This window comes from Asparagus officinalis, chromosome 2, assembly GCF_001876935.1.
Source record: "Asparagus officinalis chromosome 2, Aspof.V1, whole genome shotgun sequence".
NCBI classification, from domain to species: Eukaryota; Viridiplantae; Streptophyta; class Magnoliopsida; order Asparagales; family Asparagaceae; genus Asparagus; species Asparagus officinalis.
Window position 1 is genome coordinate 83173159 of NC_033795.1, and position 26046 is coordinate 83199204.

General features: G+C 35.2%; 1 protein-coding gene across 1 annotated transcript; it reads right to left on the reverse strand.

Annotated features, from left to right (window-relative positions):
* LOC109831900 (squamosa promoter-binding-like protein 1) lies at positions 1 to 24767 on the reverse strand. The gene is made up of 13 exons (XM_020399374.1): positions 23693 to 24767; positions 8700 to 8881; positions 7681 to 8028; positions 7334 to 7557; positions 5437 to 5511; positions 5191 to 5298; positions 4926 to 5043; positions 2386 to 2527; positions 2114 to 2255; positions 1670 to 2027; positions 1356 to 1600; positions 334 to 1040; positions 1 to 162 (listed from the first exon to the last, which is right to left on the reverse strand). The coding sequence occupies exons 1-12, from the start codon at positions 24250 to 24252 to the stop codon at positions 579 to 581; spliced, it is 2964 nt and encodes a 987-aa protein (XP_020254963.1). The 5' UTR covers positions 24253 to 24767; the 3' UTR covers positions 1 to 162; positions 334 to 578.

Consider the following 26046-nt stretch of genomic DNA (forward strand, 5'->3'; position numbering starts at 1 on the left):
TTCATGATTTTTTTTTTGTGCGCTATAGCCCAATATCTCGGAGGAAATCATGTACATCAGCATACCCACAACTGTATCTTTCTGTACAAAGGTTTCAAAGACGCTTTCCTTCACCGGCAAAAAAAAATCCGACGCATGATCCACTTGTTGTGTCCTCGTTATCTACAGAGTTAAAAAGAAGATTTCAAGGACATAATCTTCACTCACAAAAAAAAAAGTATGACGCATGACAGACTCCAGTATTTGTCATCTATCTATCTACAAAGTAAAATACGAGGGGCCACATAAAGAGACGGCTCTTCCCCATTTATACGGTTGACAAAGATGCCTAACCATGAAATTTTCAGAAGGTAAAAAAAGGGCAGAGGCTCTCTGGCTGCTCATTCTGATCCTTCTTTGAGCTTTCAACCCTTCTCAATCCCCTGATTAGTCAACAGCAGCATAAACTAGGAAAAACAACGGAGTTTATTGTGCTACCCTTGGTTATCACATATAACATTATATAGCACATGATGTTCTAAAAATCTCGGCATACCAATTTACACTCTAAGCCACTAAAATATATCGTCCCAAATCTCTCACATCGAGCCATAGGCCAAGCTCTCCCACCTGAAGGGAGGGAACACAAATGATACTTCTGGCGGACCTTTAAATAGCAGACCGACGCAGACGCATACAGCTGCGATTCCAACCATTGAGAGCATTGCCGGTCTATAAAGCAGTGATCTACCGCTAGTAGAACGATGTACCATCTGTTGGCTGCAGAGATTACAATAAGACTGCCGGCTTGGCTTCAAATTGCCTTTCTCAATCTCAAAACCGGCGGATTTAACATATTTTGGTATGTCAGGTTGCTTGCACGTGGTAGCGGGAGCTGATGTGGTATTGGGCATGCTGAGGACTACGTGAGCATTGCCTGCTTGCTTATCTATTTTCTTTTGGACCAGATTGAGGTAGGATTCATGACCTCTAGAACGTGCATAGTCTTCAGGAGTGAAATCAGTAACGTCTCGAGCAGTCTTCCATGCTTTGAGTCCAAACTGACATAAAGAACGTCATGAAATATTGAGAATCCTTGATAAGAGAATAAAACTAGAAGCAGGATTAGTATAGTGTTACTGTTATGTACAAAAAGAAAAGGTAAAAAATTATACTTGCAGTGAAACAAACAAGCAGATCCCACTAACAAAGTAATACCAACAGGTATTGCCAGCCCACCCATGAGCTTTCATCTAGCTCATGATGATTTCAAATTTTACTTCGGATATGAATGCCATGAAAGAGTAAGCTTTGGTATGGACAAAAGTCACAACTACATAAGTGTAAGATAACAATGCAAAAGGTAAAGAAGAAACCTGTCCAGGATCATCGGTCAAAGCATCCAGTACACTCTCAGCACCGTTCGTAGATGCCACAACATGAAGAGGTGTAATTTTGGAGGGACCAGGCACATCTGGCCTAAATAAGAAGTCATTACGATCCTCAGCAGCAGAATCAGGCTTGTATCTTAACAGGGATTCTACCATTAACCTGGAGTTCTTTCTAACAGCATTATGCAGAAGACCTTCAGACAATGCAAGCTCATTAGGAGAGAGCCCACCTAAAGCTATTGTAACAGCATTATGCAGAAGACCTTCAGACAATGCAAGCTCATTAGGAGAGAGCCCACCTAAAGCTATTGTTCCTTGAAATAGCAGATCCAAAAGGCTTTTGACAACAGCACACCATTCCTGATCCATGGCAAATGAGATGAGCCACTTGAACCGTGTAAGCGAAAAGACATCCCCCAAACTAGAATTCACTTGTTTGGGTGTTTTCCTCAATTGACTTTTCCGAAGAAGCCAACCCATCTCATTCAAAAAGTACAAAGCCTGAGATCTGGAATTTGACGGATTCTTTTGGTCCTGAAATTCATCTTCATCTGCGGCCACATTTATCACATTCTCTAGTCCTCGGATTTCAGAACATACATCATCTTCTGCAACTATGAAGGGAAAGAAGTAGCTGCTAAGGCCATCGTCTTCCACCTGATTATGCACAGTTCAAAGTACAAACATTTAGTATAATAAATAGAGACCGAAGGAGAAAATGGATGACCATGATAGATCAACACCTCAATAAATCCTCGTCCTACAGCATTGGGAAGGGAACATGAGAAGCTCAGGCACTCGGAATCTTCGTGCTCCCCGCTTCTGCTGACTATTGCTTGTGTCGTTTCTTGGACCAAATACCTTCCTTCAAATGCACAAAGTAATCTGAAAGGAAGAATGAGATAAGCAACTTAAGAAGCAAGCCTTGATGCAATGCAAGAACAACATTTCTAGAGGGAAGAGCAATGACCAAAATGATACGAAGTACAAAATCGAAAAATATTTAAAGATATACCTTCCATTTGAATGAGCTAGATTTAAACATTTCACGGTGAAGTTAACACTTGAAGAAATAGCAGCAGCAACAGGTGAAACCGAAACGATTTTAAAATGATAAGGGTTGCCCAGAAGCCTAGAAGTGCTGAGCAAAACCTTACCTATAGAAGCAAGACACGATGAGATATTAACTTACAGATCTTATTTATAACAGTTTAAAGGAAATGATGAAAACAAAGAATAGCAAAGCAATCAGCTGACGGAGTCAAAAGTTTGGGATTTGATCAAGTGGAACTAGTGTGAGGAAGGTCAATGGACACAACATACTTCTAAACAATGAAACCTGTCCACTTTTATCCTCCTTAAGGGCGAGATGCATATGAGGTTTAACATCATTAATAATTCAACAACTGGATTTTGCGCATGCTTACGCATATTATTAGCATAACTTGGTAGTTGGTGGTTCTGTCTTGGCTTATCTGCTGAATATTAATTAAGATATATATATTGTTCACTATGTACCCTCACCACTGTTGTACTGCAAATTTCAGATTGTAATACTTTTCAATATTGCTTTTCCTAGTAATTAAAATCTTCTTTTATATATATATGTGTGTATATATATATATAAATATATGTGTGTGTAGAGAGAGAAAGACTCTTATCAACTTAAGTTGATGTCCACCAAACTTCCTAGCCACTCATTTATTAATATAAAAAACTTTTTCATATCATGCAAGGATCCCTAGGCAATACGGGTGACTAAAAAGTTGGTGGACAATTTTACTAATCCACTTAAGTTGACACAAGTTTATGCTCTCTCTCTCTCTCTCTCTCTCTCCATATATATATATATATATATATAATATACGATATATATATATATATATATATTATATTATATATATATATTATATATACTCATCATGAGATTAATAGCCGGTATCCTTGTCAGAGGCAGGAGATTCCCTCCTTTGTTGCCTTACATGGCCAATCCCACCACTTCGCTCATAAGTAAGCACAGAATCCCTCATCAACTTACACTCTCTCCTACCTTTATGAGCCATAAAGATGTGTCGGGGATTGTGCCATTATATGGCGTCAAGGATCGGAAATCCCCTCCTGATGACAAGCGATACCCATTAATCTTCTCTCTGCTCTCTCTTCTCTCTCTAGTATATAATTATATATATATATATATATATATATATATATACTTACTATACTTACTTATGATCATTATATATAGCTTCAATACAGTCTGGGCCAAAATGGAGTATTTTGCTGATTGAAATATAATATATATATACCTATATATATATATTATATAGTATATATATATATTTCGAATCAGCAAATACTCATTTTATATATATATATATATATATATATATATATATATATTATATACTATATATATATGATATATATATATATATAATATTTCAATCAGCAAATACTCAGTTTGGCCCAGACTTTGTATTGCACTATATAATTATATACTATTATATATATATATATAATATATATATATATATATATATATATATTTAGGAAAAATGTTTTCCACTAAAGGACACCTTAGATTCCCACGCTAAGGATGCGCGTTAAAATCACATCATTCTCACTTTAGAACGCTTGTAGATCAAGTTCAACGGAGCGGAATCTCAAAAAAAATTAGGGCAAATGGTGTGTGATGGTTTAGGCCTGCGTCCTTAGGGTGCGAATCTAAGGTGTCACCTTAGAAACATTACCCTATATATATATATATATACCATATATATTATATATAATATACTATATATAACATAGTATTGGAAAGTGAATCTAGCGTGACACCTTATGCTCCCACCTAAGGACGCGGCCTAGAATCACATTATTCCCTTTTTCTTTTTTTACGATCCGCTCCGTCTGAACTTGATCTACATGTTCTTAAACTTCAAACACACAATTTTGCGATGAAAACTGTCGGTGTTTCGACCCATTTATCCACTCGCCGTGCAATCTTAACGGTTTTGAATTGAATAGAACTATTTGCACGGCTCATACGAATGTCAACAACACAACGGGTTCATCCCAAAATTGTGTGTTTGCGGTTAAGAACTTGGTAGATCAAGTTCAACGGATCGCGAATCGCAAAAAAAAAATAGGAAATGATGTGCATTTCTACGGCCGCGTCCCTTATCGTGGGGAAGCCTAGTGGTGTCTCACCTTAGCACATTCACTTTTCTCAGGCTATATATATATATATATATATACACTACGTATATATATATATATATATATAATATACTGATATAGTAGTAGTATATACGTATATATATATAAGTAGATATATATGCGTGTGTGTTGTCGTGTTGTGTGTGGCCGGGGTGTGTCGTGTGTGTGTGTGTGTGTGTGTGTGTGTATCTATATATGTATATATATATATATTTCAATCAGCAAATACTCATTTTGACCAGACTGTGTGACCTGGAAGATTGATGATCAACTCTGAACCTAAATCAGAAACCAGGATCTCTAAAAAAAGGTTAATATTCGTAAAAGAGTCAAAGATACCATTATAAATAAAGGCTATGTGGTTTTGCACCCTAGCAAATATCCATCCAGTCCTCCAGAACTTATCAGCAGAACTGTACAAAAGCCTGTTCAGGTTGGAGCTTAAATCTCTGCAGAGCTGCATGTATTTAAAAAAAAGTACATATTACAGAACATGAACATGGTCAGTCATGAAGTTAAAACATATAATTTAAAGCTAAGGGATAATAAGAATAAAAGACATTTATTCATTATCAAGGTAAATTGTCAAACTGCAGGTACAGACCTCATCCCATCCTGACTTGGCTAGGTGAAGATAAATTGTTAGAATGATACAACCAGGCCTTATGTAGCTCTCGAGATCTGTTGGACTATGGGACAACCAGTTGAGGATCTGCAAATACAAATATTTCGCCACGATAGATGACTGTTAGAGAGGGGTTAGAGAGAGGACAAAAGAAATCTACATATAACGAAAGAAATCTACATATAAGAATTGTTACAGCCAGGCGTAACTCAAGAAAATGGTTACCTGTGATCTCAACATAAGAGGAAAATCATTAGGGTCTTTGCCAAAGAGTTTGAAAACAATTCTATCTGTTCGACTCTGAAATCCAAACAAAAGTTAGACAGCCAGTCAGTAAAGACGGCCTAAACATACACATGCACGTACATAGAGAGTAAGGGATGTTCAAAATGTCAGGAGAAAAAAAGATAACCCTGTCCGATATGATTTTACATGAGTAAAGCAAGAAAGTATAAGTCCATGTAAACATAGTATGTGATTGTGAAGAAAGCAATATTGTTTGTAGTTTACTGGTTCCATAAGGTATGAGTGTTCTAAGAATGCCTGGATTCAAATAAAGAGTTAAGGATTGGTGTAATACTGTAAATCATATAAAAGCTAAAATGTTTTCAAGTCATCGTCAATAAGCTGAATAATGTGCATTTATTCTGATTTGCTTTCCAGTACTGTTACCGTTACTTCCCTGGAAAATAATCACTTTATTGCTCTGGGAATATATTTGCTAAGACAAGCATGAACCATGACAATAACTCACAATGGAGGAGCGCGGATACGTATTAAAGGTGATCCACTTGTAATTCAGTCCCTAGGTTGCATGATAGAGAGAATACAACAGAATACTAGCATGAATCATAACAATATGTCAGGTAGAGAGGGGAAATTAGATATATCACATATGCAACCGTGAGCCACTGGTAGTTTATAAAGCACATGGATGCAGGTCTTAAACTTAACGAGGCAGCCAAGAACACAAAAGACATTTATTCACCTAAAACCAAGTGTACTTGGGCAATTTACCACCATAAAAACCCACTCTGATACGGAACAGAGATGATGATGAATAGTGATTGTGTGAACAGTTCTCATCAACAGCGATTTTCCCTTTTTAAATTTTCTTTGTAGTATTTAAAGACCAAATAAAAAAAGATAAAAGATAAATAGGTTAGGCTGGTTTCACACACGAACGCCTAACACCAATGGAATCATTCCAAAATCATCTCTCAAAACTTAAATTTTATTCACCAATTTTCCATCTCCTAAAATTTTTATGGGTAGAAAATGAAATCACAATCCTAACTAATTAGAGAACATCAAATAACAAACCTAACAATTTTTTTTTAAAAAATCAAGGAAATAACAAATCTAAGTAAATAACAGACTCAATCTTAACAAAATTTATCAACTAAAGAAAAATCATATCTTAAAAAGATCTTCATCAAATCTTCTGCAGCTTCAGATCTGGATGTGTGTTTCTGTCCTGCATCACACTCGGTTTAAGGGAATAATAGAGTTTGTGATCTGACACTTGAAAGAGACGAGTGTGGGTGTATATGTAGCAATGAGCTGATCAGAAGGAAGTTTCAATCAGTCCGCTTCAGTCCAAGAAACCAAAGAATAACTGGAAATTGTTACATTTGGAGTTTCAAATGCGGTGCTGCACCCATTTAGCAACATGAAACGACCCTTTACATTACTATACCTGGGTGGGCAAGCAACACTAAACCACCCAGTATTTGCTACCTCAACCGCTCTGTGACATGTGATATCATGGGACCTCGATGGTGATGGATACATAAAAACAAGAAAATATGCAATACATCGTATTTGGAGCCACTGAAATATTTTGCTTCAAGTGAGCGTAGAGTGAAAACATATTTGCAGTGTGCAAGGTCTAGGGCCTACTGTCCAAAGTAATGTGTGCCGGTATGTTTGATGGAATATTGATAAGAAAACAAAACAGACGACTGTAGACACATCTATAATTAGCATGAAGACAAGTGCAGAGGTAATAGTTTACATTTGACACAAAGGTCTTAAGGAATGTTGAGAAATTTAAAGTACATCATATTTTCTAAAGAACAAACAATAAATACACAAAAACATGTGATTATGTAGAATATACCTGCGCATCGCCATTAGAACTGGATCGTGACGGTGCAGATATCGAATCTGAATTAACACTCATCTGTGGTGGACTTGACTGGTGAGAGTCCTGCAACAAATATGGAGAAATAGGAGAACCAGTCCCCAGAGAAGGAGGACTAGCCGAATTCTCATTCGCTTCCATGCAATTTTCTGTATCGCTGTATGCATTGTTCAAATCGAATTCCTTCAACCTAGCTCTCTCTGCCGTAGAATCGACAGGTAGTGTGCAGATGATAAGTATGAAAGACTCCTTTAACTAAAACTAAGAATAAAGCTATTCTTACTAAAAGTGAAGGATGGATCAAGACTGCAGTACATACTGACCAGGAGAAGCTACAGTAAGAAGTCTTTTTGAACTATCTGGTGTGGGTACAGCGACACATACAGAATGATCATTTGGTCTGAGCGGACGATCATGGCTGTTAGCGGCACATGTTATCTTGGAAGTTGAAGGCAGGTCTCTGCTAAATGCTTGTGGGGCAACACCATTTGGAGTCAAACCATTTGGTACTTCCGAAGAAGTCCCAGCAGATACTCCAAGTCTCTTTGAATCTTGAGATGCCTGGAGCATTTCACAAAGGTTTTTTGAATCGAACAAACCAGCAAGAGTGGCAAGGCTTTTCAGAAGATGAGACAAAAGATCCTGATCTTTTGACTGGTCAGAGTTATCAGCTGCAAGAATAGCATAGAAAAAAGAGATCAATCTGTGATCATGGTCGACTCCACTAGTAACACTCATACTCCAGCAATTAGCAAGAAAATATAATGATGGGGATCCGCATGGAAAATGACTATTCCATCTACATAAAATTTTATCAGTGCCCGTCTAAGGATCAACATGGAAAATGAGTAGTCGATCTTCATAGAACTCAATTAGTCCCCTATCTACCTGTCAATTTAAATTATCATGTGAAGATTGCCAAGAGATACCAAAGTGTTCAAACCCAAAAAGGTACATTAGTGCAAGTCTAGCGTCAGCAATAAAGATAACTAGAAACAAACTCAACATTTATTACCCTCATTCAATTGTTTCAGCATCCAGCAAGTTATTCTTGAAGTCAAAATTTTCCAAAATATTACACAAGGCGTGAATGTCAACCTTTCAATTGAGTGAACAAGTCAACAAAGTTCTTGAACTTAATGTTATGGATCATATGAGATTAACCTAGGATGTTGCACTAAGATGCAAGAAATAGAAGAATGATGGGAATTCAACGAAAAGAAAACATAGATAGACAAAAAAAAAAAAGAAGCATATGAATGATATGAATGCACATAAAATCTCCAAAGCATGCTGAAAGGAAGATGCCATAGAAAAGATGCATAGGTCATAGGAAACTTACTGTGCAAGTTGGAGAGAATTCGAAGTAGAGTTATCAACAAATAGCTGGCAGTTTGATCATCAATCACAGGATTTGCAGTATTACTGGTGTCAGGAAGAGTTTTCCTCCTGCGTCTGTTATGGCCGGCTAAGCGACGCCTACAACTTCTCTTACCTTCATCAAATTCTGGAAGAAGGTGAAACCTGACATAAGATATGAAGATACTTTTACTTGGGTAGAAAAGAAAGAACAAGCAAATGAAAGTTTGAAACTTACTAGAATAGCATCATATGATAATTAGTAATATTGCAACTCTAAACAAAGCAAACATGTGGAAAGTGTGATATTTTAAGTCATACTTAACCTACAATGTTTCTTTGTTCTTTTTTCTTTTCCTTTTCTTTATATTGTTATTTTTTCACGAAGTGCAAGGAAATTGAATTGAGCATTAGCCTTTCTGGTTTAATTGTTAAGGTAAATCTTTTACCAACATATTGTGCTCCAAGTTTGTCAGATACTATGTCGTGTGGGTACTTCTATTATGAAGTTGTAACAGTACACGATGATGCATGGACGCTTCTATTATGAAGTTGTAATCATACCCGACACTTCTTAGACACTACTTGAATATAGGCATACGCTTATTCAGACATGTACTCAATAGAACAATACATTTTTAAAACTAAAACACTAATCACACACTTCCTGGACAAGGTCGGGTTTAATTCATCCTATATTCAGTTCAAAGCTATGGTTTCAAGTGGTCAGTTGCATATCTAATTTAGAGCTATGATTTCAGCCCATGTGTTTAAGCCATGTGCCCATACCCTACCTTTTAAAAGTTTATCACGTCTCCTACCAGCATTCGTACCGGTATCTGTACCCATACAACTTAGATTTATTGTCCACAGAATTTTGTGAATTTTATTATGCATAAAATAATCAAAGGGCGACGACAACTTGTGACTTAATCAAAAACGCTCGAAATCATGAGTTATAGTCTGTAGAAACTCCGGAGTTTGGAGCACACAATATATTCTTTACGAGACGGCAACTTATGATTTTGTCAAAAACACATGGGTTGACAACTTGACATAAATCAGAAGTTTGGGTTACACAAATATTCTATGTGGGACAGTGACTTGTGATTTGAAAGAAAATGACCAAAATCACAAGCCACAATCTACAAAAATTAGGGAATTTCGAAGTATTGTATAAAATATTCTACGCAATATGGCCTATAGTTTGTTGAAACGGAGACAATCATGGGATAATACCCCCCACAAAATATTGGAAATCATGGAATACGCGTAAAATATTCTATTCGGGACAATCATTAGGAATTTTGTAAAAAATGGCCAAAATCAATCATCGTACAAACGAATTGAAAAATTTTAAGTGCACTTAAATATTCAATGCAAAAGAGCATTTTGTAGTATGACAAAAAATGGTCACCATCATGAGTATTTGTCAATAGAAACTAGGGAATGTTGCGTACGCATATACATTCTATGCAATATAATAATTTGTGATTTGGTAAAAAATGGCTAAAATAAAGGGTTATAGCGCATAGAAATTGGAAATTTTAGAATACACAAAAAAATATTTTATGTGGAAGGTAACTTATGATTTGATCAGAACGACAATCACAGGTTATGCTCATCAGCCATTCAAGAATTTTTGTGTACATATAAATATTCTATGGGTAACAACATGTGATTTTGGTCGATTATAGACAAAATTATGGAATGTAGTCTATAGAAAATCGGAATGTTCGAGTAGACAAATTATTTTATGGGGAACAATAACTTGTTATTTGGTTAAAAATGGCAAAAAAATCATGGTTGCATCTTCCACATATTTGAGAAATGTGGAGTATGCATTAAATATTCCATATGAGACAACAAGTGATTTTGTCAAAAACAAGTAAAATCATGAATTATAAACCAAAAAAATTTAGGAATTCTAGACTACAAATTATGTATATATTATTCTGTCAGACGACAATTTGTGATTTGGGTGAAAACAAAAATCATGAGTTCTAATCCTACATAAATTCGGGAATTACCAAGTACTGATAAAAATATTCTAAAAGGAGCGGCAACTTGCGATTTGGTAAAAAATGACCAAAATCATGAGTTACTTAGGCACTCCACTCCAGAGCACACATGAAATTTTTGATGTGAGACAATAACTTGTGGTTAGGTTTAAAACGACCATAATCATGGGTCATAGTGTACAAAAATTTGCATATTTTGAACTACATACAAAACATTCCATGTGAAATGGAAATTTGTAATTTGGTTAAAAACAGACACAATCATGAAGTACAAAAATTTAGATTTTTAGAGTACACAAAATATTTTATTTGGAGCAATCAATTCAGATTTGGACAAAAAATGACCATATCATGGGTCGTAGTATAATGAAATTAAGAAACTTTTAAGTATACATTAAATATTCCATGTGGCATGGCAATTTTTATTTTGATTGAAAACAGCTACAATCATGAGTTATAGACCACACAAATTAGGGAACTCTGAAGCACCAAAATATATCCTGTGTAGGATAACAATTTGTGATATGACGAACACTGCCAACATCAGGGATTATAGTTTATATATGTTTGGGAATATTTGGTTGCAAAAATATTTTATGCAGAACAACTAGCTTGGTCGAAAACAGTAAAAATCAAGGGCATGGTCTACAAAAATTCTCGTGAGAGTATAAAATTTTCGATGTGGGACAGCAACTTGTGATATGGTCAAAACCAACAAAAATCACAGATTACCGTCCACAGAAATTCAAGAAATTTGGATTACGCATATAATATTCTCCGAGATGACAACATGTGATTTGGTTGGAAATAGATAAAATTGTAAATTATAAGCCACGAAAATTTAAGAATTTTGAAGTACGCAAAAGCATTCTATGCAGGACAATAGTGATTTGGTTGAAAACAACTAAAATACTGAGTTATAGACTTATAGTCCATAAAAATTCAGGAATTTCCGAGTACACTTAAAATATTCTACGTCGGACGACTATTTGTGGATTAGTCAAAAATAGCAAAATTCTTGGGTTAGTCCACAAATTTGGGACTTTTGAAATAGATATAAAGGCATTCCGCCGATTAAGGCCAAAATCAAGAGTCTTAGTCAAAACAAATTTAGGAATTTCGAAGTATTACAAAATATCTATGCGCGATGACAACTCTGGCTAAGTCGAAAATGGCCACAATCATTGGCTATAAATTTATAATTCACAAAAATTTGATAACCCCTGAACATACATAAAATATTCTCTACAGGTTTGCAATTTGCAATTTGGCCAAAAACGACAAAATCATAGATTATAGTCCACAGAAATTCGAAATATTTTGAGTATGCATATAATACTCTAAAGGAGACTGCAACTTGTGATTTGGTCAAAAACAATCAAAAATCATGAGTTATAACTTACAAAAATTCGCGAACTTAAGAACACATATAAAATAATCTGTGGGACGACACCTTGTAATTTGGTCAAAACAGCCGAAATCATAGATTATAGTCCATAGAAATTCAAAAAAAAATAATATGCATATAATACTCTTGAGGGATATTGCAACTGGTGATTTGGTCAAAAACAATCAAAATCATAATTTATAATTTATAAAAATTCAACTTAGGGGTACATACAAAATACTCTATGGTACGACATCTTGTGATTTGGTTGCGAACGGCCAAATTCATGGGTTATTCCATAGAAATTGATAATTTTGGTATGCATAAAATATAACTATGCGGGACAAGAATTTATGATTTAGTCGAAAACAATCAAAATCATGAGTTCTGATTAATTTAAAGAATTTTAAAGCCTATATATTCTAGGAGGGAAGACAATTTCTGAATTGGTCAAAACCGACCAAAAATATTAGCTATATATACTTCACAAAAATTTGGAAATTTCAGAGTACAAATAAAATATTTTTTTGGGATGACAACTTATAATTTGGTCAAAATTATTGGTTATAGTTCATAGAGATTTGAGAATTTGGAATAGGCAAGAGATAGCAAAGATATGAAAAAAAATGCATCTTGTGTTTGTTGTTTATAGTTGAGTTCATATTTTTGTGTCACTTGATGAAAAAGATATTTCAAAATTACAAATGATGTGCCACCAGCATTACGAAGGAGAGATCAAAACCTTGGCAATGTCATGAATCTTGTCAAAGTAGTTATGTAGAAATTGCAAAGAAATAAGAGAACATGGATAGATGAATTGTTGCAAGCAACTTGCGCTTTTTGCAATTTGCATGAGATAGCAATCCTAAATATGGAAAATAATTGTAGTTTGTTGTAGACCACAGCGTGGAGTTTAATTACCTAAAAATCTTTATCGCTATTAAGTTGAATTGTTCAATACATATATAGATTTTTTTTTGTTCAAGAGTTGAACAACCATTTTGATAAGGAAAAATTCTAAAAATAAACCGATTTTGCTAAATATTTAGCAAAATCGACCATTTTGCTAAATATTTAGCAAAATCGACCTATTTTTGGCCAACAGGCCAAAAAGATATCGATTTTGAAAAAGAGGTGCAGAAATCATACAGGACTACTAGTCCCGTATGATTTCTGTGCACTAATTAAGGATTAGTGCTGACAGAAAATATACGGGACTAATAGTCCCGTATGATTTCTGTCATTGTTTACATCGTGGACCAGCACCATCTCCCGCCCGTTGAATTCGATGTTGGTTTTTTTGTCTAATTCCTGTGGATTCCCACGCAAAACCATGGACTTGGTCTCCATTATTTATACCCACAGCCCATGCCAGCTCATGTGATCAATCAAAGCGCTAACTTTAATTACCTCCCTAAATCTAAGCTTCTTCAAGGTTAAGAATTTTGTCCAGCTCATTGATTGATCAGCCATGTGCAACGGGGGCGACTGATGAGCTCCGGATGGGTTTTTTGATTGAAGGGCTTAGTCGATGAGGCCGAGGGAGGAGTAGATGAAGGTGATGATGGAGGAGGATGAGGATTTGAGGAGGTGAGCATGGAGCTGATGAGCTCTGGATGGGTTTTTTTGATTGAAGGGCTTAGTCGATGAGGTCGAGGGAGGAGTAGATGAAGGTGATGATGGAGGAGGATGAGGATTTGAGGAGGTGAGCATGGAGCTGATGAGCTCCGGATGGGTTTTTTGATTGAATACGAAGATTAGTGCACAGAAATCATACGGGACTACTAGTCCCGTATGTTTTCTGTCAGCACTAATCATTAATTAGTGCACAAAAATCATACGGGACTAGTAGTCCCGTATGATCTCTGCACCTCTTTTTCAAAATCGACCTCTTTTTGGCCTGTTGGCCAAAAAGAGGTCGATTTTGCTAAATATTTAGCAAAATCGGTCTATTTTTAGAATTTTTTCTTTTGATAATCATAAGATGGATTTGCTTTCTCATGTGGCATGTCTTGAACCAATTTACCATTCTCTTCGTTTGATAAGGGAAAATTGATTTGATTAGCCGAGTTTTATCCAAAAAAATTTTTGAAATAGATCGCTCGGAGCTTAGGGATCAACCTGAGAACTACATTTCTTATGTAGCTGCTTATCAGGATTTTTCTAAAAATTTGAAACGATTTTTCAACTTTCTAAGAAGTTGGTTGAATGGAAGATGGATGCTTTATATCCTTTTGTGTACAAGTTGGTGAAATTGGCATTAATCTAGCTTGTTGCAACAAAAAGAATTGAAAGAGCATTTTGGCAATGTAAATTATTACGAATGACCTCCGAAATTGTAATGGTAGAGAATTTTCTAAGTTTTGTTCTTCAGTATAAGTCCCATGTATGCACTAAAAATAAAACTTTTATTTATCTTTTGAATTTAATAATGTGCCCATTAAGCTTAAGACATCAACCGTTTACCCACTATCCCTTTATTTTAGGAAAATTCTTAACAAACTTTTCTCTCAAAATCCTTCCACCTCTCTACTCTCACGAGAACAATAAAGATAACTTTAAGTTCTCTTTTCTCTCGAGTCACCAAAGGAAAAAAATTAGGAATAAAAACAAAGGGCAAGAAAACGCAACAATACTTGAAGCTTGAGGAGAAGTAGTAGTTTTTGCTAGGACATGACGCTCGGATCAATCTCGGCAAGCACACTTCTTTACTCAAACTTTTTATCTTTTTGGTTAAAGATTTTCCTTCCATCCAAATATATTCCTAAAACCTTTTTATCTTTTTGGTTAAAGATTTTCCTTCCATCCAAATATATTCCTAAAATCATGTCTTACAATCAACGATTATTATTTCGGTTAATGATTTTAATTTCGTATGCTTAATTAGCCTACAGTATTTTATCTTTGTTAACCATTAAACTTTCTACTAACATGTGCGTTTGTGTGTATCATTCTGAAATCTGAAGTTGTTTGCACACTTCTATTAGATTGTTCCACTTGTGGTTTGATTAATGATTAGGCATTCGATGGTTTAAGGTTAGCATTCTAGACGGTAAACATTCAAAGGATCAGTTAACAACTATAGTTGTTCATAGCCTTCTTCCCATACTAGGCTTATTGTCGGTACTTATGAGTTTGTCTTTCTGGCCTATTAACCCATGAAATAGTGACAGCCAGTTTCTAAGAATGAATTCCCCCTGGTATTCATGGCTAATAAATCAAACCATGATTTTATCAAATCTAAAAGTGGAAGTTAGTATGCAATAACATGCATTGAGACCTACTTCAAGCTTATTATTTCTATATATATTCCAAAGTTAAATATATACATATAAATTTTTTTGAAAGTAAATGTCTTTTAAATTACAAGGATAATGTGTTCGTTTTATATATAGTGTTCTTCCCAAATAAAAAAGTATTCTAATTTATATCCGTCCAAATTTTTATTACTAAGACGATAATCGAACCAGATAATATTCTTTACAATATAAAGTGTGTGTGTGTATTGCGAATATGATAATTTCAAGTCAAGGCACCTTTTAGCCTAAATAGGATATTATGCCAGTAATTCCTAATTTCTTAGTAATAGGAACATCTTTTTTAGCGAGCTCAAAAGTTTGAGCTATCCTATAATACATATCCTTTTCTCCAACTACTAGAATCGTCTTAGCAAGAAAATATTTTGTCAACCCAAAGTTCTTTTAATAAACAACATTTTTTTTTTAATTTCAAATCTTAGTTTCCTCAAATTGCAGTTCCAGCAAACTTTGGGCCAAGAATAAACACCAAGTACTATAGTTTTCCATGGCTACAAAGCTAAGCCTGACTCCAAATTTTCACCCATCTTATACCATACCCTTCAGACTCCCACCAATGCCCAACTCATTTTCTTTTTTACTTTCCAAAAACACTGGTAGACTAATGTTTTCTTATACTATATAATATATATATGAACAATTGAGACATGCAACCTGTACTAGTCAGCGGTTCATCAAGACAACTGAGCCATCCACAGCTCTTTTCATATCTGAAGTGTATAAGGGATATTGCTAGTGTGATCAAGTCATCAAGAAAACCATGGACAATAGCAGCTAGATAGAAGTCTGGTCTTGGAACATATATATCATCGCATGTCTTTATAACTACAGCCATACACCGATGTTAAATCCTTTTTTTTTATAATGAGAATTGCTTACTTGCAGCACCCTTAGACATCTAGTATTGAACCAACCAGGAAAGTGCGTGTGGGAAAGTGCGTGTGGAAGCTAACTTATGTTCAAAGTATGTGATACCTTGATACTCCAGCTTGTAGAATGAAGTATGCCATGAACCTTGATTGATAACTTACTGACATCCAATAGGACAGACTGTGATTGAAGATGGCTCCTGTTAAAAATGTTATTCATAAGCAAGCTATTATAGCATGGCTATGACCAAGACATCAATATCCCGATATGAGGGTTTCCTTAGCTATTATTATTATTATTATAGCATTGACTAGACAATGCAACTATCTTCATTAGACATGTTTTGGATCACATTTATTTTTCATACTTCTGCAAAAAGTTCTACGAAAAACTCGTGGCTAGTGCACAACATTTCATGCACGGTCAATTTAATAAACAAACAGATACGGGGTTTCTTATAAGAAAATTTTGACGAGGGATACAAAGTGAACATAAGCGGTTTGATGCACATACCAATTATACTGAGTTCTATATACACGATACAGCGCCAAGGGCCAATACATGTCTTGAAGCCGTGATTCTGAGTCGTGTTAGGGGAAAACAACTTATAGACATATAAATATTCACCTCTAATTCTAGTAAAAAATAATTACAATTTGTTATACTTTGTGTGATTTATGACAGTGTTTGGCTTTGTTATCTATAGTTTTAGGTTTAGACTGTAGTATTCGCATAAGATACAAGTTTATGATGGTTCTGGATACTTAACTTATAAACCTCATCTATTTCTATATATCTATCACACATCTACACATGCATATTTTCTTCATTTTACATGCTTGTTGAGAGTTTTCTAACTTCTCTATATTTGTCTATCCCATACCCAGGGGCTATCCTTATTCAATAGGCATGGAGTATCTTCAAGAGTCAGCTCAGGGTCAACGATCACTTTTCTCATCTATTGAATATTTCTTTATGTGTCTAGGTAGTTATTCCTAGACAATTTGTTTTTCTTGTCATATGTCATTGTCAGATATTTTGATGTAATTCTTTTCCTTTTGGATGGATATTACTTGGGAACGATCTTTGTATTATTGAGATCTCCTTCAGTTCTGTTACAATTACGTTTTCAGTCTCTTTTCTTTTATTGATTATAATTTATACATGCTTAGCTCAGTAGAATAGTACATTAATCTGTTTCAGGATGATCTAGTGGCGTGAATATGACCGTATGGTTACATTGTCGGTTAAATCATGTCTCCAAATATATGTAATTTGGGACTGGGGTGTGACAAAAACCGAATGAGAGGCGAGTAAAATGATTGTTCAATGTCTTATATTGAAAAATATATATATTATGTAAAATTTGATGATGAAGATGCCATGAAATATTCTTAACAAATGAAAGCAAGAAAATGGGTATTATAAACACTATATTATGATTGGAAATATGGTGTTGAAAGTCATATTATGTGATGATGTTCCTATACTAATCAGTTGTCTTAAAGTTTTAGCTAAATTGCACTTAAATACCCAAAAAGTTTCATTAACATTGCACTTAAGCAAACCCTATTTTAAAACTGAGCAAAAAAATGTCCCAAAGTATTTAAGTGTTGATGTCCCATAGTTAAAAAAAAATCAAGACAGCATTAGCTTTCTATATGTATCCAAAAATATCACATAACAATGAGCACTAAAGTGAAACTTTTAGAAAATAGAAACTCTAGGGTATTTAAGTGAGTCTGTTTACAAACTAAGGGGTTTTTATATGCAACACAGGGTAAACAAGAGAACACAAATGTGCATCATTTGGTAAACAAGAGGGAGCCAATGTGCAACATTTTGAAACTTTAAGACATCTATATGCAACATTTAAGTGCTTTAGGGTAATTGTATGCTCGGTTTTGAAATAAGGGTTACTTAAGTGCAAGGTTAATGAAACTTTAACACATTTAAGTGCAAGCCTAAAATTTTATATGTTATCGTGTTTAATTATTTCTAAACCCCCTAGCCAAAATTCCTAGCTCTGCCACTAAGTTGTACAAAAGATTGGGACTAATTTCAAAATATTTCAAAAATATGGGGTTACTAATTTTAAAATGTGAAGATATAAGGGACTAATTTTAGAACACTCAAAGGTTTGAGAAATTAATTTCAAAATATGAAAGATTTGTCGGACTAATATAAAAAACACAAAAGTCTTTTAGAGCAAAAATGCCTCAGGAACCCCAAATAAGGGACCTAAAGGGGGGACAGGTGAAGTGTCCCCCCTGAATGCATGATGCACTGTTCATGAATAGTACATCATGCATGCAGGGGGCACCTCACATGTCCCCCTTAGGTCCCCTATTTGGGGTCCCTGTAGCAGCACTCATTTTAGAGACCATAATGCAAGTATATAAATTTTAGCTCTTCGTTCAGTTTATATGACGAAGAAATAAAGTCTCTAAATTTGGTGGTTTCCTGTTTGTAGCATTAGACCACTAATTTGCATCCTTAACAATATTACCAAAACATTATATGTGTCATAATTCATTCTATGGACTATGTTGATGTATGATTCATGTAACATATAGGTTTAACCCTCATATTTTGTCTATTATCGCTTTTAGGTATATATATACTCTTGAACCCATCAGTTACGATTTAAAAGTATAGATGATCTTGATGTAGAGGGGATTAGACTTCATGAGGCAATTTGTAATGGAAGTACCCAACCCATTTCTACAATTGACAAGATTACCCCATTTTGGTGCTGAATGGACCCTTATATTACTTAGATGCACTTAACCTGTAATAGCATGAATATTGAATTAAGAACCAAATCTTATTGATTTTTATGTTAAATTTTTTAGGGGGTGAATATAGGATATCAGGATATATGCATGAATGATATTTGAATAAATAGATATTATCAAATAAAATGTGAATATTGGGGAATGAATGTTTTGAGCCAGTACATTGAACCAATGTCTTGAATCAAAGTATAAATAGAAGAGGGGTAGAAGATATTTCTCATGGCAAAATGAGATAGAATGTTGTATTTCTTCTTTACTTTATGGAGTGAAAGAGAACTTAGGCCTCATGGTGATGCTACAACTAGCTTTCATGATGATGTACTAGAGGCACAGAGGCCGATCCCATACATGTTTTCTTTGTTTCAGTGTGCTGGTAAGAATTACAGTTTCAATCTATTTGACTTTCTTTTCATCTAACTTTAGTTGTTCTCATATGCTATAGATGGTTCTTTTTACTTTCAGCTCCATATATACATATGCAAGAGTATACAAATACATATCTTTCAAATTTACCTTTTTCATTTAGAGAACTCACAATTAATACAATATATGTTTTTTATATTTTTATCTCTTGATTATGTTTTTTCCCTTCTCTTTGATAAAAAATTATAACCAATCACAAGCTAACTAAATTTTATGTTTCAAAAATAATTTTACTCAATAAAAAAATGAATGGTGCTAAAAATATTTCTGGAGTTTAAAAAGGATAATGAAAGGAAGAAAACTAAGATTCACTCATTACTTCTGATATAAATTATTGGGAAATAATCACTCAGCAAATCCAAGAACCTAAATATATTTTTATAATTCACCTTCAATTTACAAACCAATAATTACTTCTTAGTACAAATCTTCAACTTCTACAAGAATAAAAATGTTTCATTCCCAAATTGGAGTTGCAATTGTGCAATGTGATGCGCACCAAAATCGATTACATATACAAATTTTGATAAGTTTCAGGATAGTTCTTAACTTCTTATCACTTTTACGAAAAATCTAGGTGCATCCAATCTTTTAGAATTCCATGACTAGTCAACTTTTTTGAATGCATAAGTTATATAAATAGTTTAGATACTACAAATGGCGCTCTGCACAGGCGCTTACCCTAGCATTTCAAAGAAAGGTAAGCCTCAAAAATATTTTCGTACTTTTTAATTTTCAAATTTACCCGTCTTTTATGCAAATGTGATTTTGCTTTTTTTTTGAATTTTGAGAGTTCACATTTTTGTTTATGAAGATGACATCAAGTGGGGGAAAGGAAACAGCAGATCCGACACAAAATGAAGCGGAAGAGTATATTATGAGAGATCCTAGACCTAAAAGGAGTCAACAGAAGAAAAGAAAAGAGAAAGCAATAGTAATCCACTAATTTGATAGAAAAGAGTAGAGTGGGATTGTAAAAAGGTCTAATTATATAGCCTTTGTTGTAGAAAGAACCAAATTCTTATAAAATTTGTGGATGTAGATTGGATTTACATAACGTTCACTTGCTATAATTGTATGAACTTACTTGGTATTTCATTGTTATAAATTCTTGTGAAATATTTGCGAGTGCTGCAATTGTATGAACTTACTTGGTATTACATTGTTATAAATCTGTGTGCAACATTTGCGAGAACTCTTGACGCTCAAGGTGGGTCATATAGATGTAATTTTTTCTCATTATTTATCAATGAACAAATAGGATAGAATAATGTGTATATCTAAGTAGAGGAGACCATGAAAGTATACAAATTTCATAAGAAGAAATGACAAAAATATTGCATGAAAATAATTTGATGATTGTTACCCATAGAAGGTATTTTTTTAATATTTTTATCCAAACTTAAATCACACTCAAATTCACTTATCCATCTATGATGAAGTTTTCCATCAAACTCAGTTAAGACCTCAAACTAATAATCCAGTTTGATTTTTAAAATGACATTTACTCTTACACCAACGAAGTACGTACCTACTATGCTCCAACGTGATATGAACTGATGTGATTGTGCACGTTATTCTTAACAATTCAACATAATGGAGAGAGTCCATCTGTTGCAAATCGTTGATGCTTTAGAGATTTTTTTTATAAGGGTAACATCAATGTTATTTGTTGCAAACCGTTGATGTTTTAAGCATTGACCCCAAATCTTGCATATCCTATTTCAAAATACTAAAAATAATAACGTCTCCAGATCAACAACTCAAATCATTATTGTATCCAAAATACACCTAATATTAGTCCAAAAACTTGGAGATCCGACAACAAGAAGACAAGTAGCTTGATACAAGATCGCTTTACAACAATGACTGAAAAGTCGTTTAGCGAGCTTTTCCATCTCTCGAAGAAAGATCTACAGCCATATTTAAACCAATGCACTCAATACTTGGTATATGTTGGGTATGTTGCTCACTTTTGGGGTATCAGGGGTATCATAACCAAATATTCATCATATCTACAAATTGCATACCCTTTTTTTTTTGCTATGGTGATTTTGGCAAAAAGTAAATCATTTAAGGTGTGGATTAAGAAGCCAAAGCACAACGTAGTTATCAAGAACGTGCAAACTACAGAGCTTCAGGCTGTTGGAATCTTCTAACATCTATTTTATACTAAAACCTATTATAGACTCAATTACACTAGCCTCGGTCCAAAAGTCATCTAGAAAATCTAGTTTACATCAGAATGTATTCCAATATTAAACAAGGAATGTATGGAAATATTTTATTGCACACTATTTCTTCTCCTCAGTGTGCTTGTGTCTTGATTTTCTATTCATGTCGCATGTAGTCTAGATGTTACTCATATGCATGGATCAAAACGCAAGCTCTTTTTCTAGCTCTAGCGTCTGTTTATCACCAGATTTCAATGCAAATAAATAAAGGATTATAATTGCAAAAATCTCATTAAAAAGGTTGCAACATAGCCTAGAGTTATTCTTTTAATCATGTGTTTCTACGGGCGCCGCTAACTAGTATACAAACATCAAATTAAGACTCAATTACGGAATACCAAAGTTGTATTCTTGACACTATTCTATAACGTTTCTATTAAGAATAGGTACTGAATCAAGAGATGTAATTAATCAGGATTATTTGCGGATGGGTCCCTATAGTTCTAATTGTGCGGATAGCATGGATAGCCCCCCCCCCCCCCCAAAAAAAAAAAAAAAAAAATTTGCCTCTTAAAAAAAGTTTAGAAAAAGTTTGTAGGGAGACAAGTCCCCCAATTGCTAATTATTTTAACTCTTAAAACTAAAAAAGAGTAAAAAAATGCTTGCTGAGGGGTCTATTCATAGATGGGTAAATACTACAAGGGGTCTATCGATACAATTAGAACTACAAGGGGCCAATCACAACTATACAATACTACAAGGGATCTATCCGCAAACCTAATTAATTATGTTATCTAGATTCCAAGACTCGTGTCTAATGGTTACTTCCAAAATTACTAAGATTCGTACAATTAATCATGTAATGCTAATGTCTATATATAAAGCATGGATGTTTTTGTAAAGATAATGAACATTGAAAGGAAGAAATGTGCTTGTTACACGACCAGGTTCTTCCAGCTGCCTTCTCCTCTATTATCTTAAATACTTCCTTCATTACACTATGTACTACCACAGATTCTTCCAATAAAAAGTCCACAAGTCCTCACTATTGCTATCTTAACAACTTGATAGCAGAGCTTTGATTCATCGCCTCCGATCTGTGTTCCCCTATTATTCCTTTGGTTTAATTATGTGTGCACCCTGTACTACACCTTCAACTAACTCTCTAGAAACTATAAAGACCTTAAGCACTTTTCATAAAGAATTGGTTGGGGGCGGGAAGATCAAGGGAGAGAAAAGCACATTTTAGAGTCAAATTTAACAATATCTCAAACTTGCTTAATGCTAGTACGGTTGCAAGCGACTTCAATTGTGTGTTTCTTAGTTCCTACAGAAAAACATCAGCAGGTTGATCAACTATCCTCCGCGAACATTACCACCGGGCACAACACATGGTCATCATCCCTTCTACCAATAATTAGGAGCATGTTGTTGAATCCAAAAGTTATATAATTATTGTCATTTTAAAGTTCAAGGCTCATATTTAATTAGGCGCTGATTACAAAGCATTAAGAATCATATGGTTAGTCATGTAAGCCTATATATACCTGTTAGATGTGTCTGAAAAAATTGTGAATGTTCAAATAAAAGAAATCTGCCTTGTTTGATAATTGGATCTTCTAGCTATCTTCTTCCTCTATTCTCTTGAATCCTCAAATATTACCCAACATCAGGGACATACACCCTTTGCCAGAGGAGCTAAGAGGTGTGTTGCCGTGATCCATGTAAGTAAGAGCATTTTGTGGTACAAACCATAAGTTAAGGGGGGGAAGCAGATACTAAGGAATGAACGTTATGATGGTTTCAAGTGGGTGGCNCACCACACACAAACACAGGAAAAAAATCTTTTTCTTGTTGAAGACACAAGGAGATGGTTCACATATTGCGGAGAAAGTAATCGAACAATGTTCACACCGAATATATGCCTGGAAGCTAGTAGATAACACAGAGCGCACAGAACCACTCAAAGAATAAACTAATACTGACCTGCTGCATTGTTGACAGAAACGCTGCATAACATTATTCACCATCGCAGAACTGGCCTTGGAGTGCATCTCACAGACCTTGTGCCGCCTATGGTAATCCTTCGACTCACTCAAATCAGCCCCGCATCCCTCCACTTGACAACGAGGCAACCGACTTGAACTTCCCCCTTGTAACTTGCTTTTCTTCTCATTACTCCCTTCCCAATTTGCGACGTCTGCTTCCACCACCGGATGATAAGCACTTCCCCCAAGATTCAAAGTAAGAGAACCAACTACATTATCATGGTGTTCCTCGTCCTCGATGGGTACAATCCTCCTCCTCTTCTCCGGTACACCTTTGCCCTTCCCAAAATCGGTCTCTTCGGAGCAGGACGACCAGCCATTTGACAACCGCTTGTTCCTACATTCTGAAGGTGTAGTATTTCCATTCAATGGGGTAGCTAGAAAGAGATCCCCATCCCATCTCCAATCATTCAAATCCCATTCCAAGCTCTTCTCCCCGAGATTCGAAGGTCCAGCCTCACACAACTGATGGGCTTCTGCCCCAAACCTAGCCTCCATTTCTCAGCCAAAGCACCAGACTTCTATCAAAATCAAATCTTGAACCCTTAACCTCAATCTGCCTCGCTTCTACACCAGAAATCAGAAAATATAACGCCCGCACAACCTTGGATCCAAACGAACGAAACCCACATGCCCAAACTTCAAAAACCCTAACAAACCCTGGACTGCGATTAAAGAACGCCAATCTCCATCATCAGCAGCAGCACAAGCCCGCATGATCAAGCAAGATTAAAGCATGCCTGAAGAATCTTAAACTGCTTCCATGGCTAACTTCTCCCCCCAAATCGCGAACCCTAGATTCTTGACCTGATTTCTGCGCTCGGGCTCAAAACTCTATCAAAATTTTTGATAAAACAACTTGAAAATTCCCAATAGGTGGGGGGAAGGATCGATCGAGGAAAGTAATTTGCAGCTGACAAAACAAAATAGAGTTCAAAAAAGGATTTGAAAATGATAAAATGGAGAAGCAAAAAAAGGGGAAAAGTCGAGAGAGCAGTTGATAGCGAGTAGACGATAAATGCGGTTTTCGTTCGCCGTGCGGAACACGGTACCGCCTTTTGGTTTGTCCGGCCCCAGAGGAGTTTCCGCACCCACTGACCGAGCGACTCGCTGACTCGCGGGCCCCAGCAGTGTGAGAGTCCGAAGTTCTCGTCCCCTAAAAGCGGTGAGGAGCTGAAGTGGCAGGTTAACGGCACCAGAGAACGGGTGGCTGGTGGGACCACACTGGCGGAGCTTTTTACCTGGGAAGAAAGTTTGACCGGATCGGCGCGTCAAAGTTGGGTTTGGACGGTAGGAAGCTATCTACTGAGGGTGGCCGCAACCGGGAGAGGAGGAGCCTGATCAGAGAATATTCGCCGTGTTTTTTTGCTTCACTAGTTTCTATTAAGGGGCTGTTTGGTTCCTTTCCTTGATATAGAAAAATGCAATTCCATGTAAAGAAACACAAGTTTTGAGTTTTTCAAACTTTTTCAAGAAATAGATTGTTTTGCGTTGGTTCACACATAAAAAATGGTGGGAAACCAATGTATTTATTTTTCTTGTGTTTGGTTCGCATAGAAAAAAAAAGAAAAACTTTTGTAAACAAATCATAGAAGGAAAAAAATCTGACGTGGTAGAGTTTTCATCAATTTCACTTGGTTGGGGAAGAAAATCGGAGAGGGAAAAAATCTTAGTTGGCGGCGATTTTAGCAGAGTTTTCCCTCTTCCATTCGAGCGAACCAAAGAGACACAAAAAAATGGACGGAAACAAAAAAGCTGACGTGGAGGGGTTTCTGAGTTTTCCACCCCTTATAATAGCGAACCAAACAGCCCCTAAATATCAAAAAAAAAATATTTTCTTGCTATAATAAAATAAGTCAGTTCATCTTGAATTAATCTTTATACATGGATTATTATATTTGACATAAATTTTATTTAAACTTTTTTTAAAATTTTATGGAACAGATTTGCGTGTAAAACCGGGATCGATATACTTTTATAAACTTGCATACGCAACATTATTTTTTAAATTTATATATATCAAACTTCATGTAACATACTTGTTTATCGAATCAAATCATCGATCTCCAATTTATTTATCTTAGTCACTAAATGTAGTGTTAAGTTTGAAAAAAATACAATAATGTATTGTTGATGTGTTAATAAAATATAACAAAATACTTAATATTAGGAAAAATTATTTCAAGGCCCCAAAATTAAATTGCTGATGTGTCCCAGCCCCTTGAACTTTTTTCAATGTGCTTTTTCCCCAAAATTGAAAAATCCATGTGAATCAGCCCTCTTTACAATTTC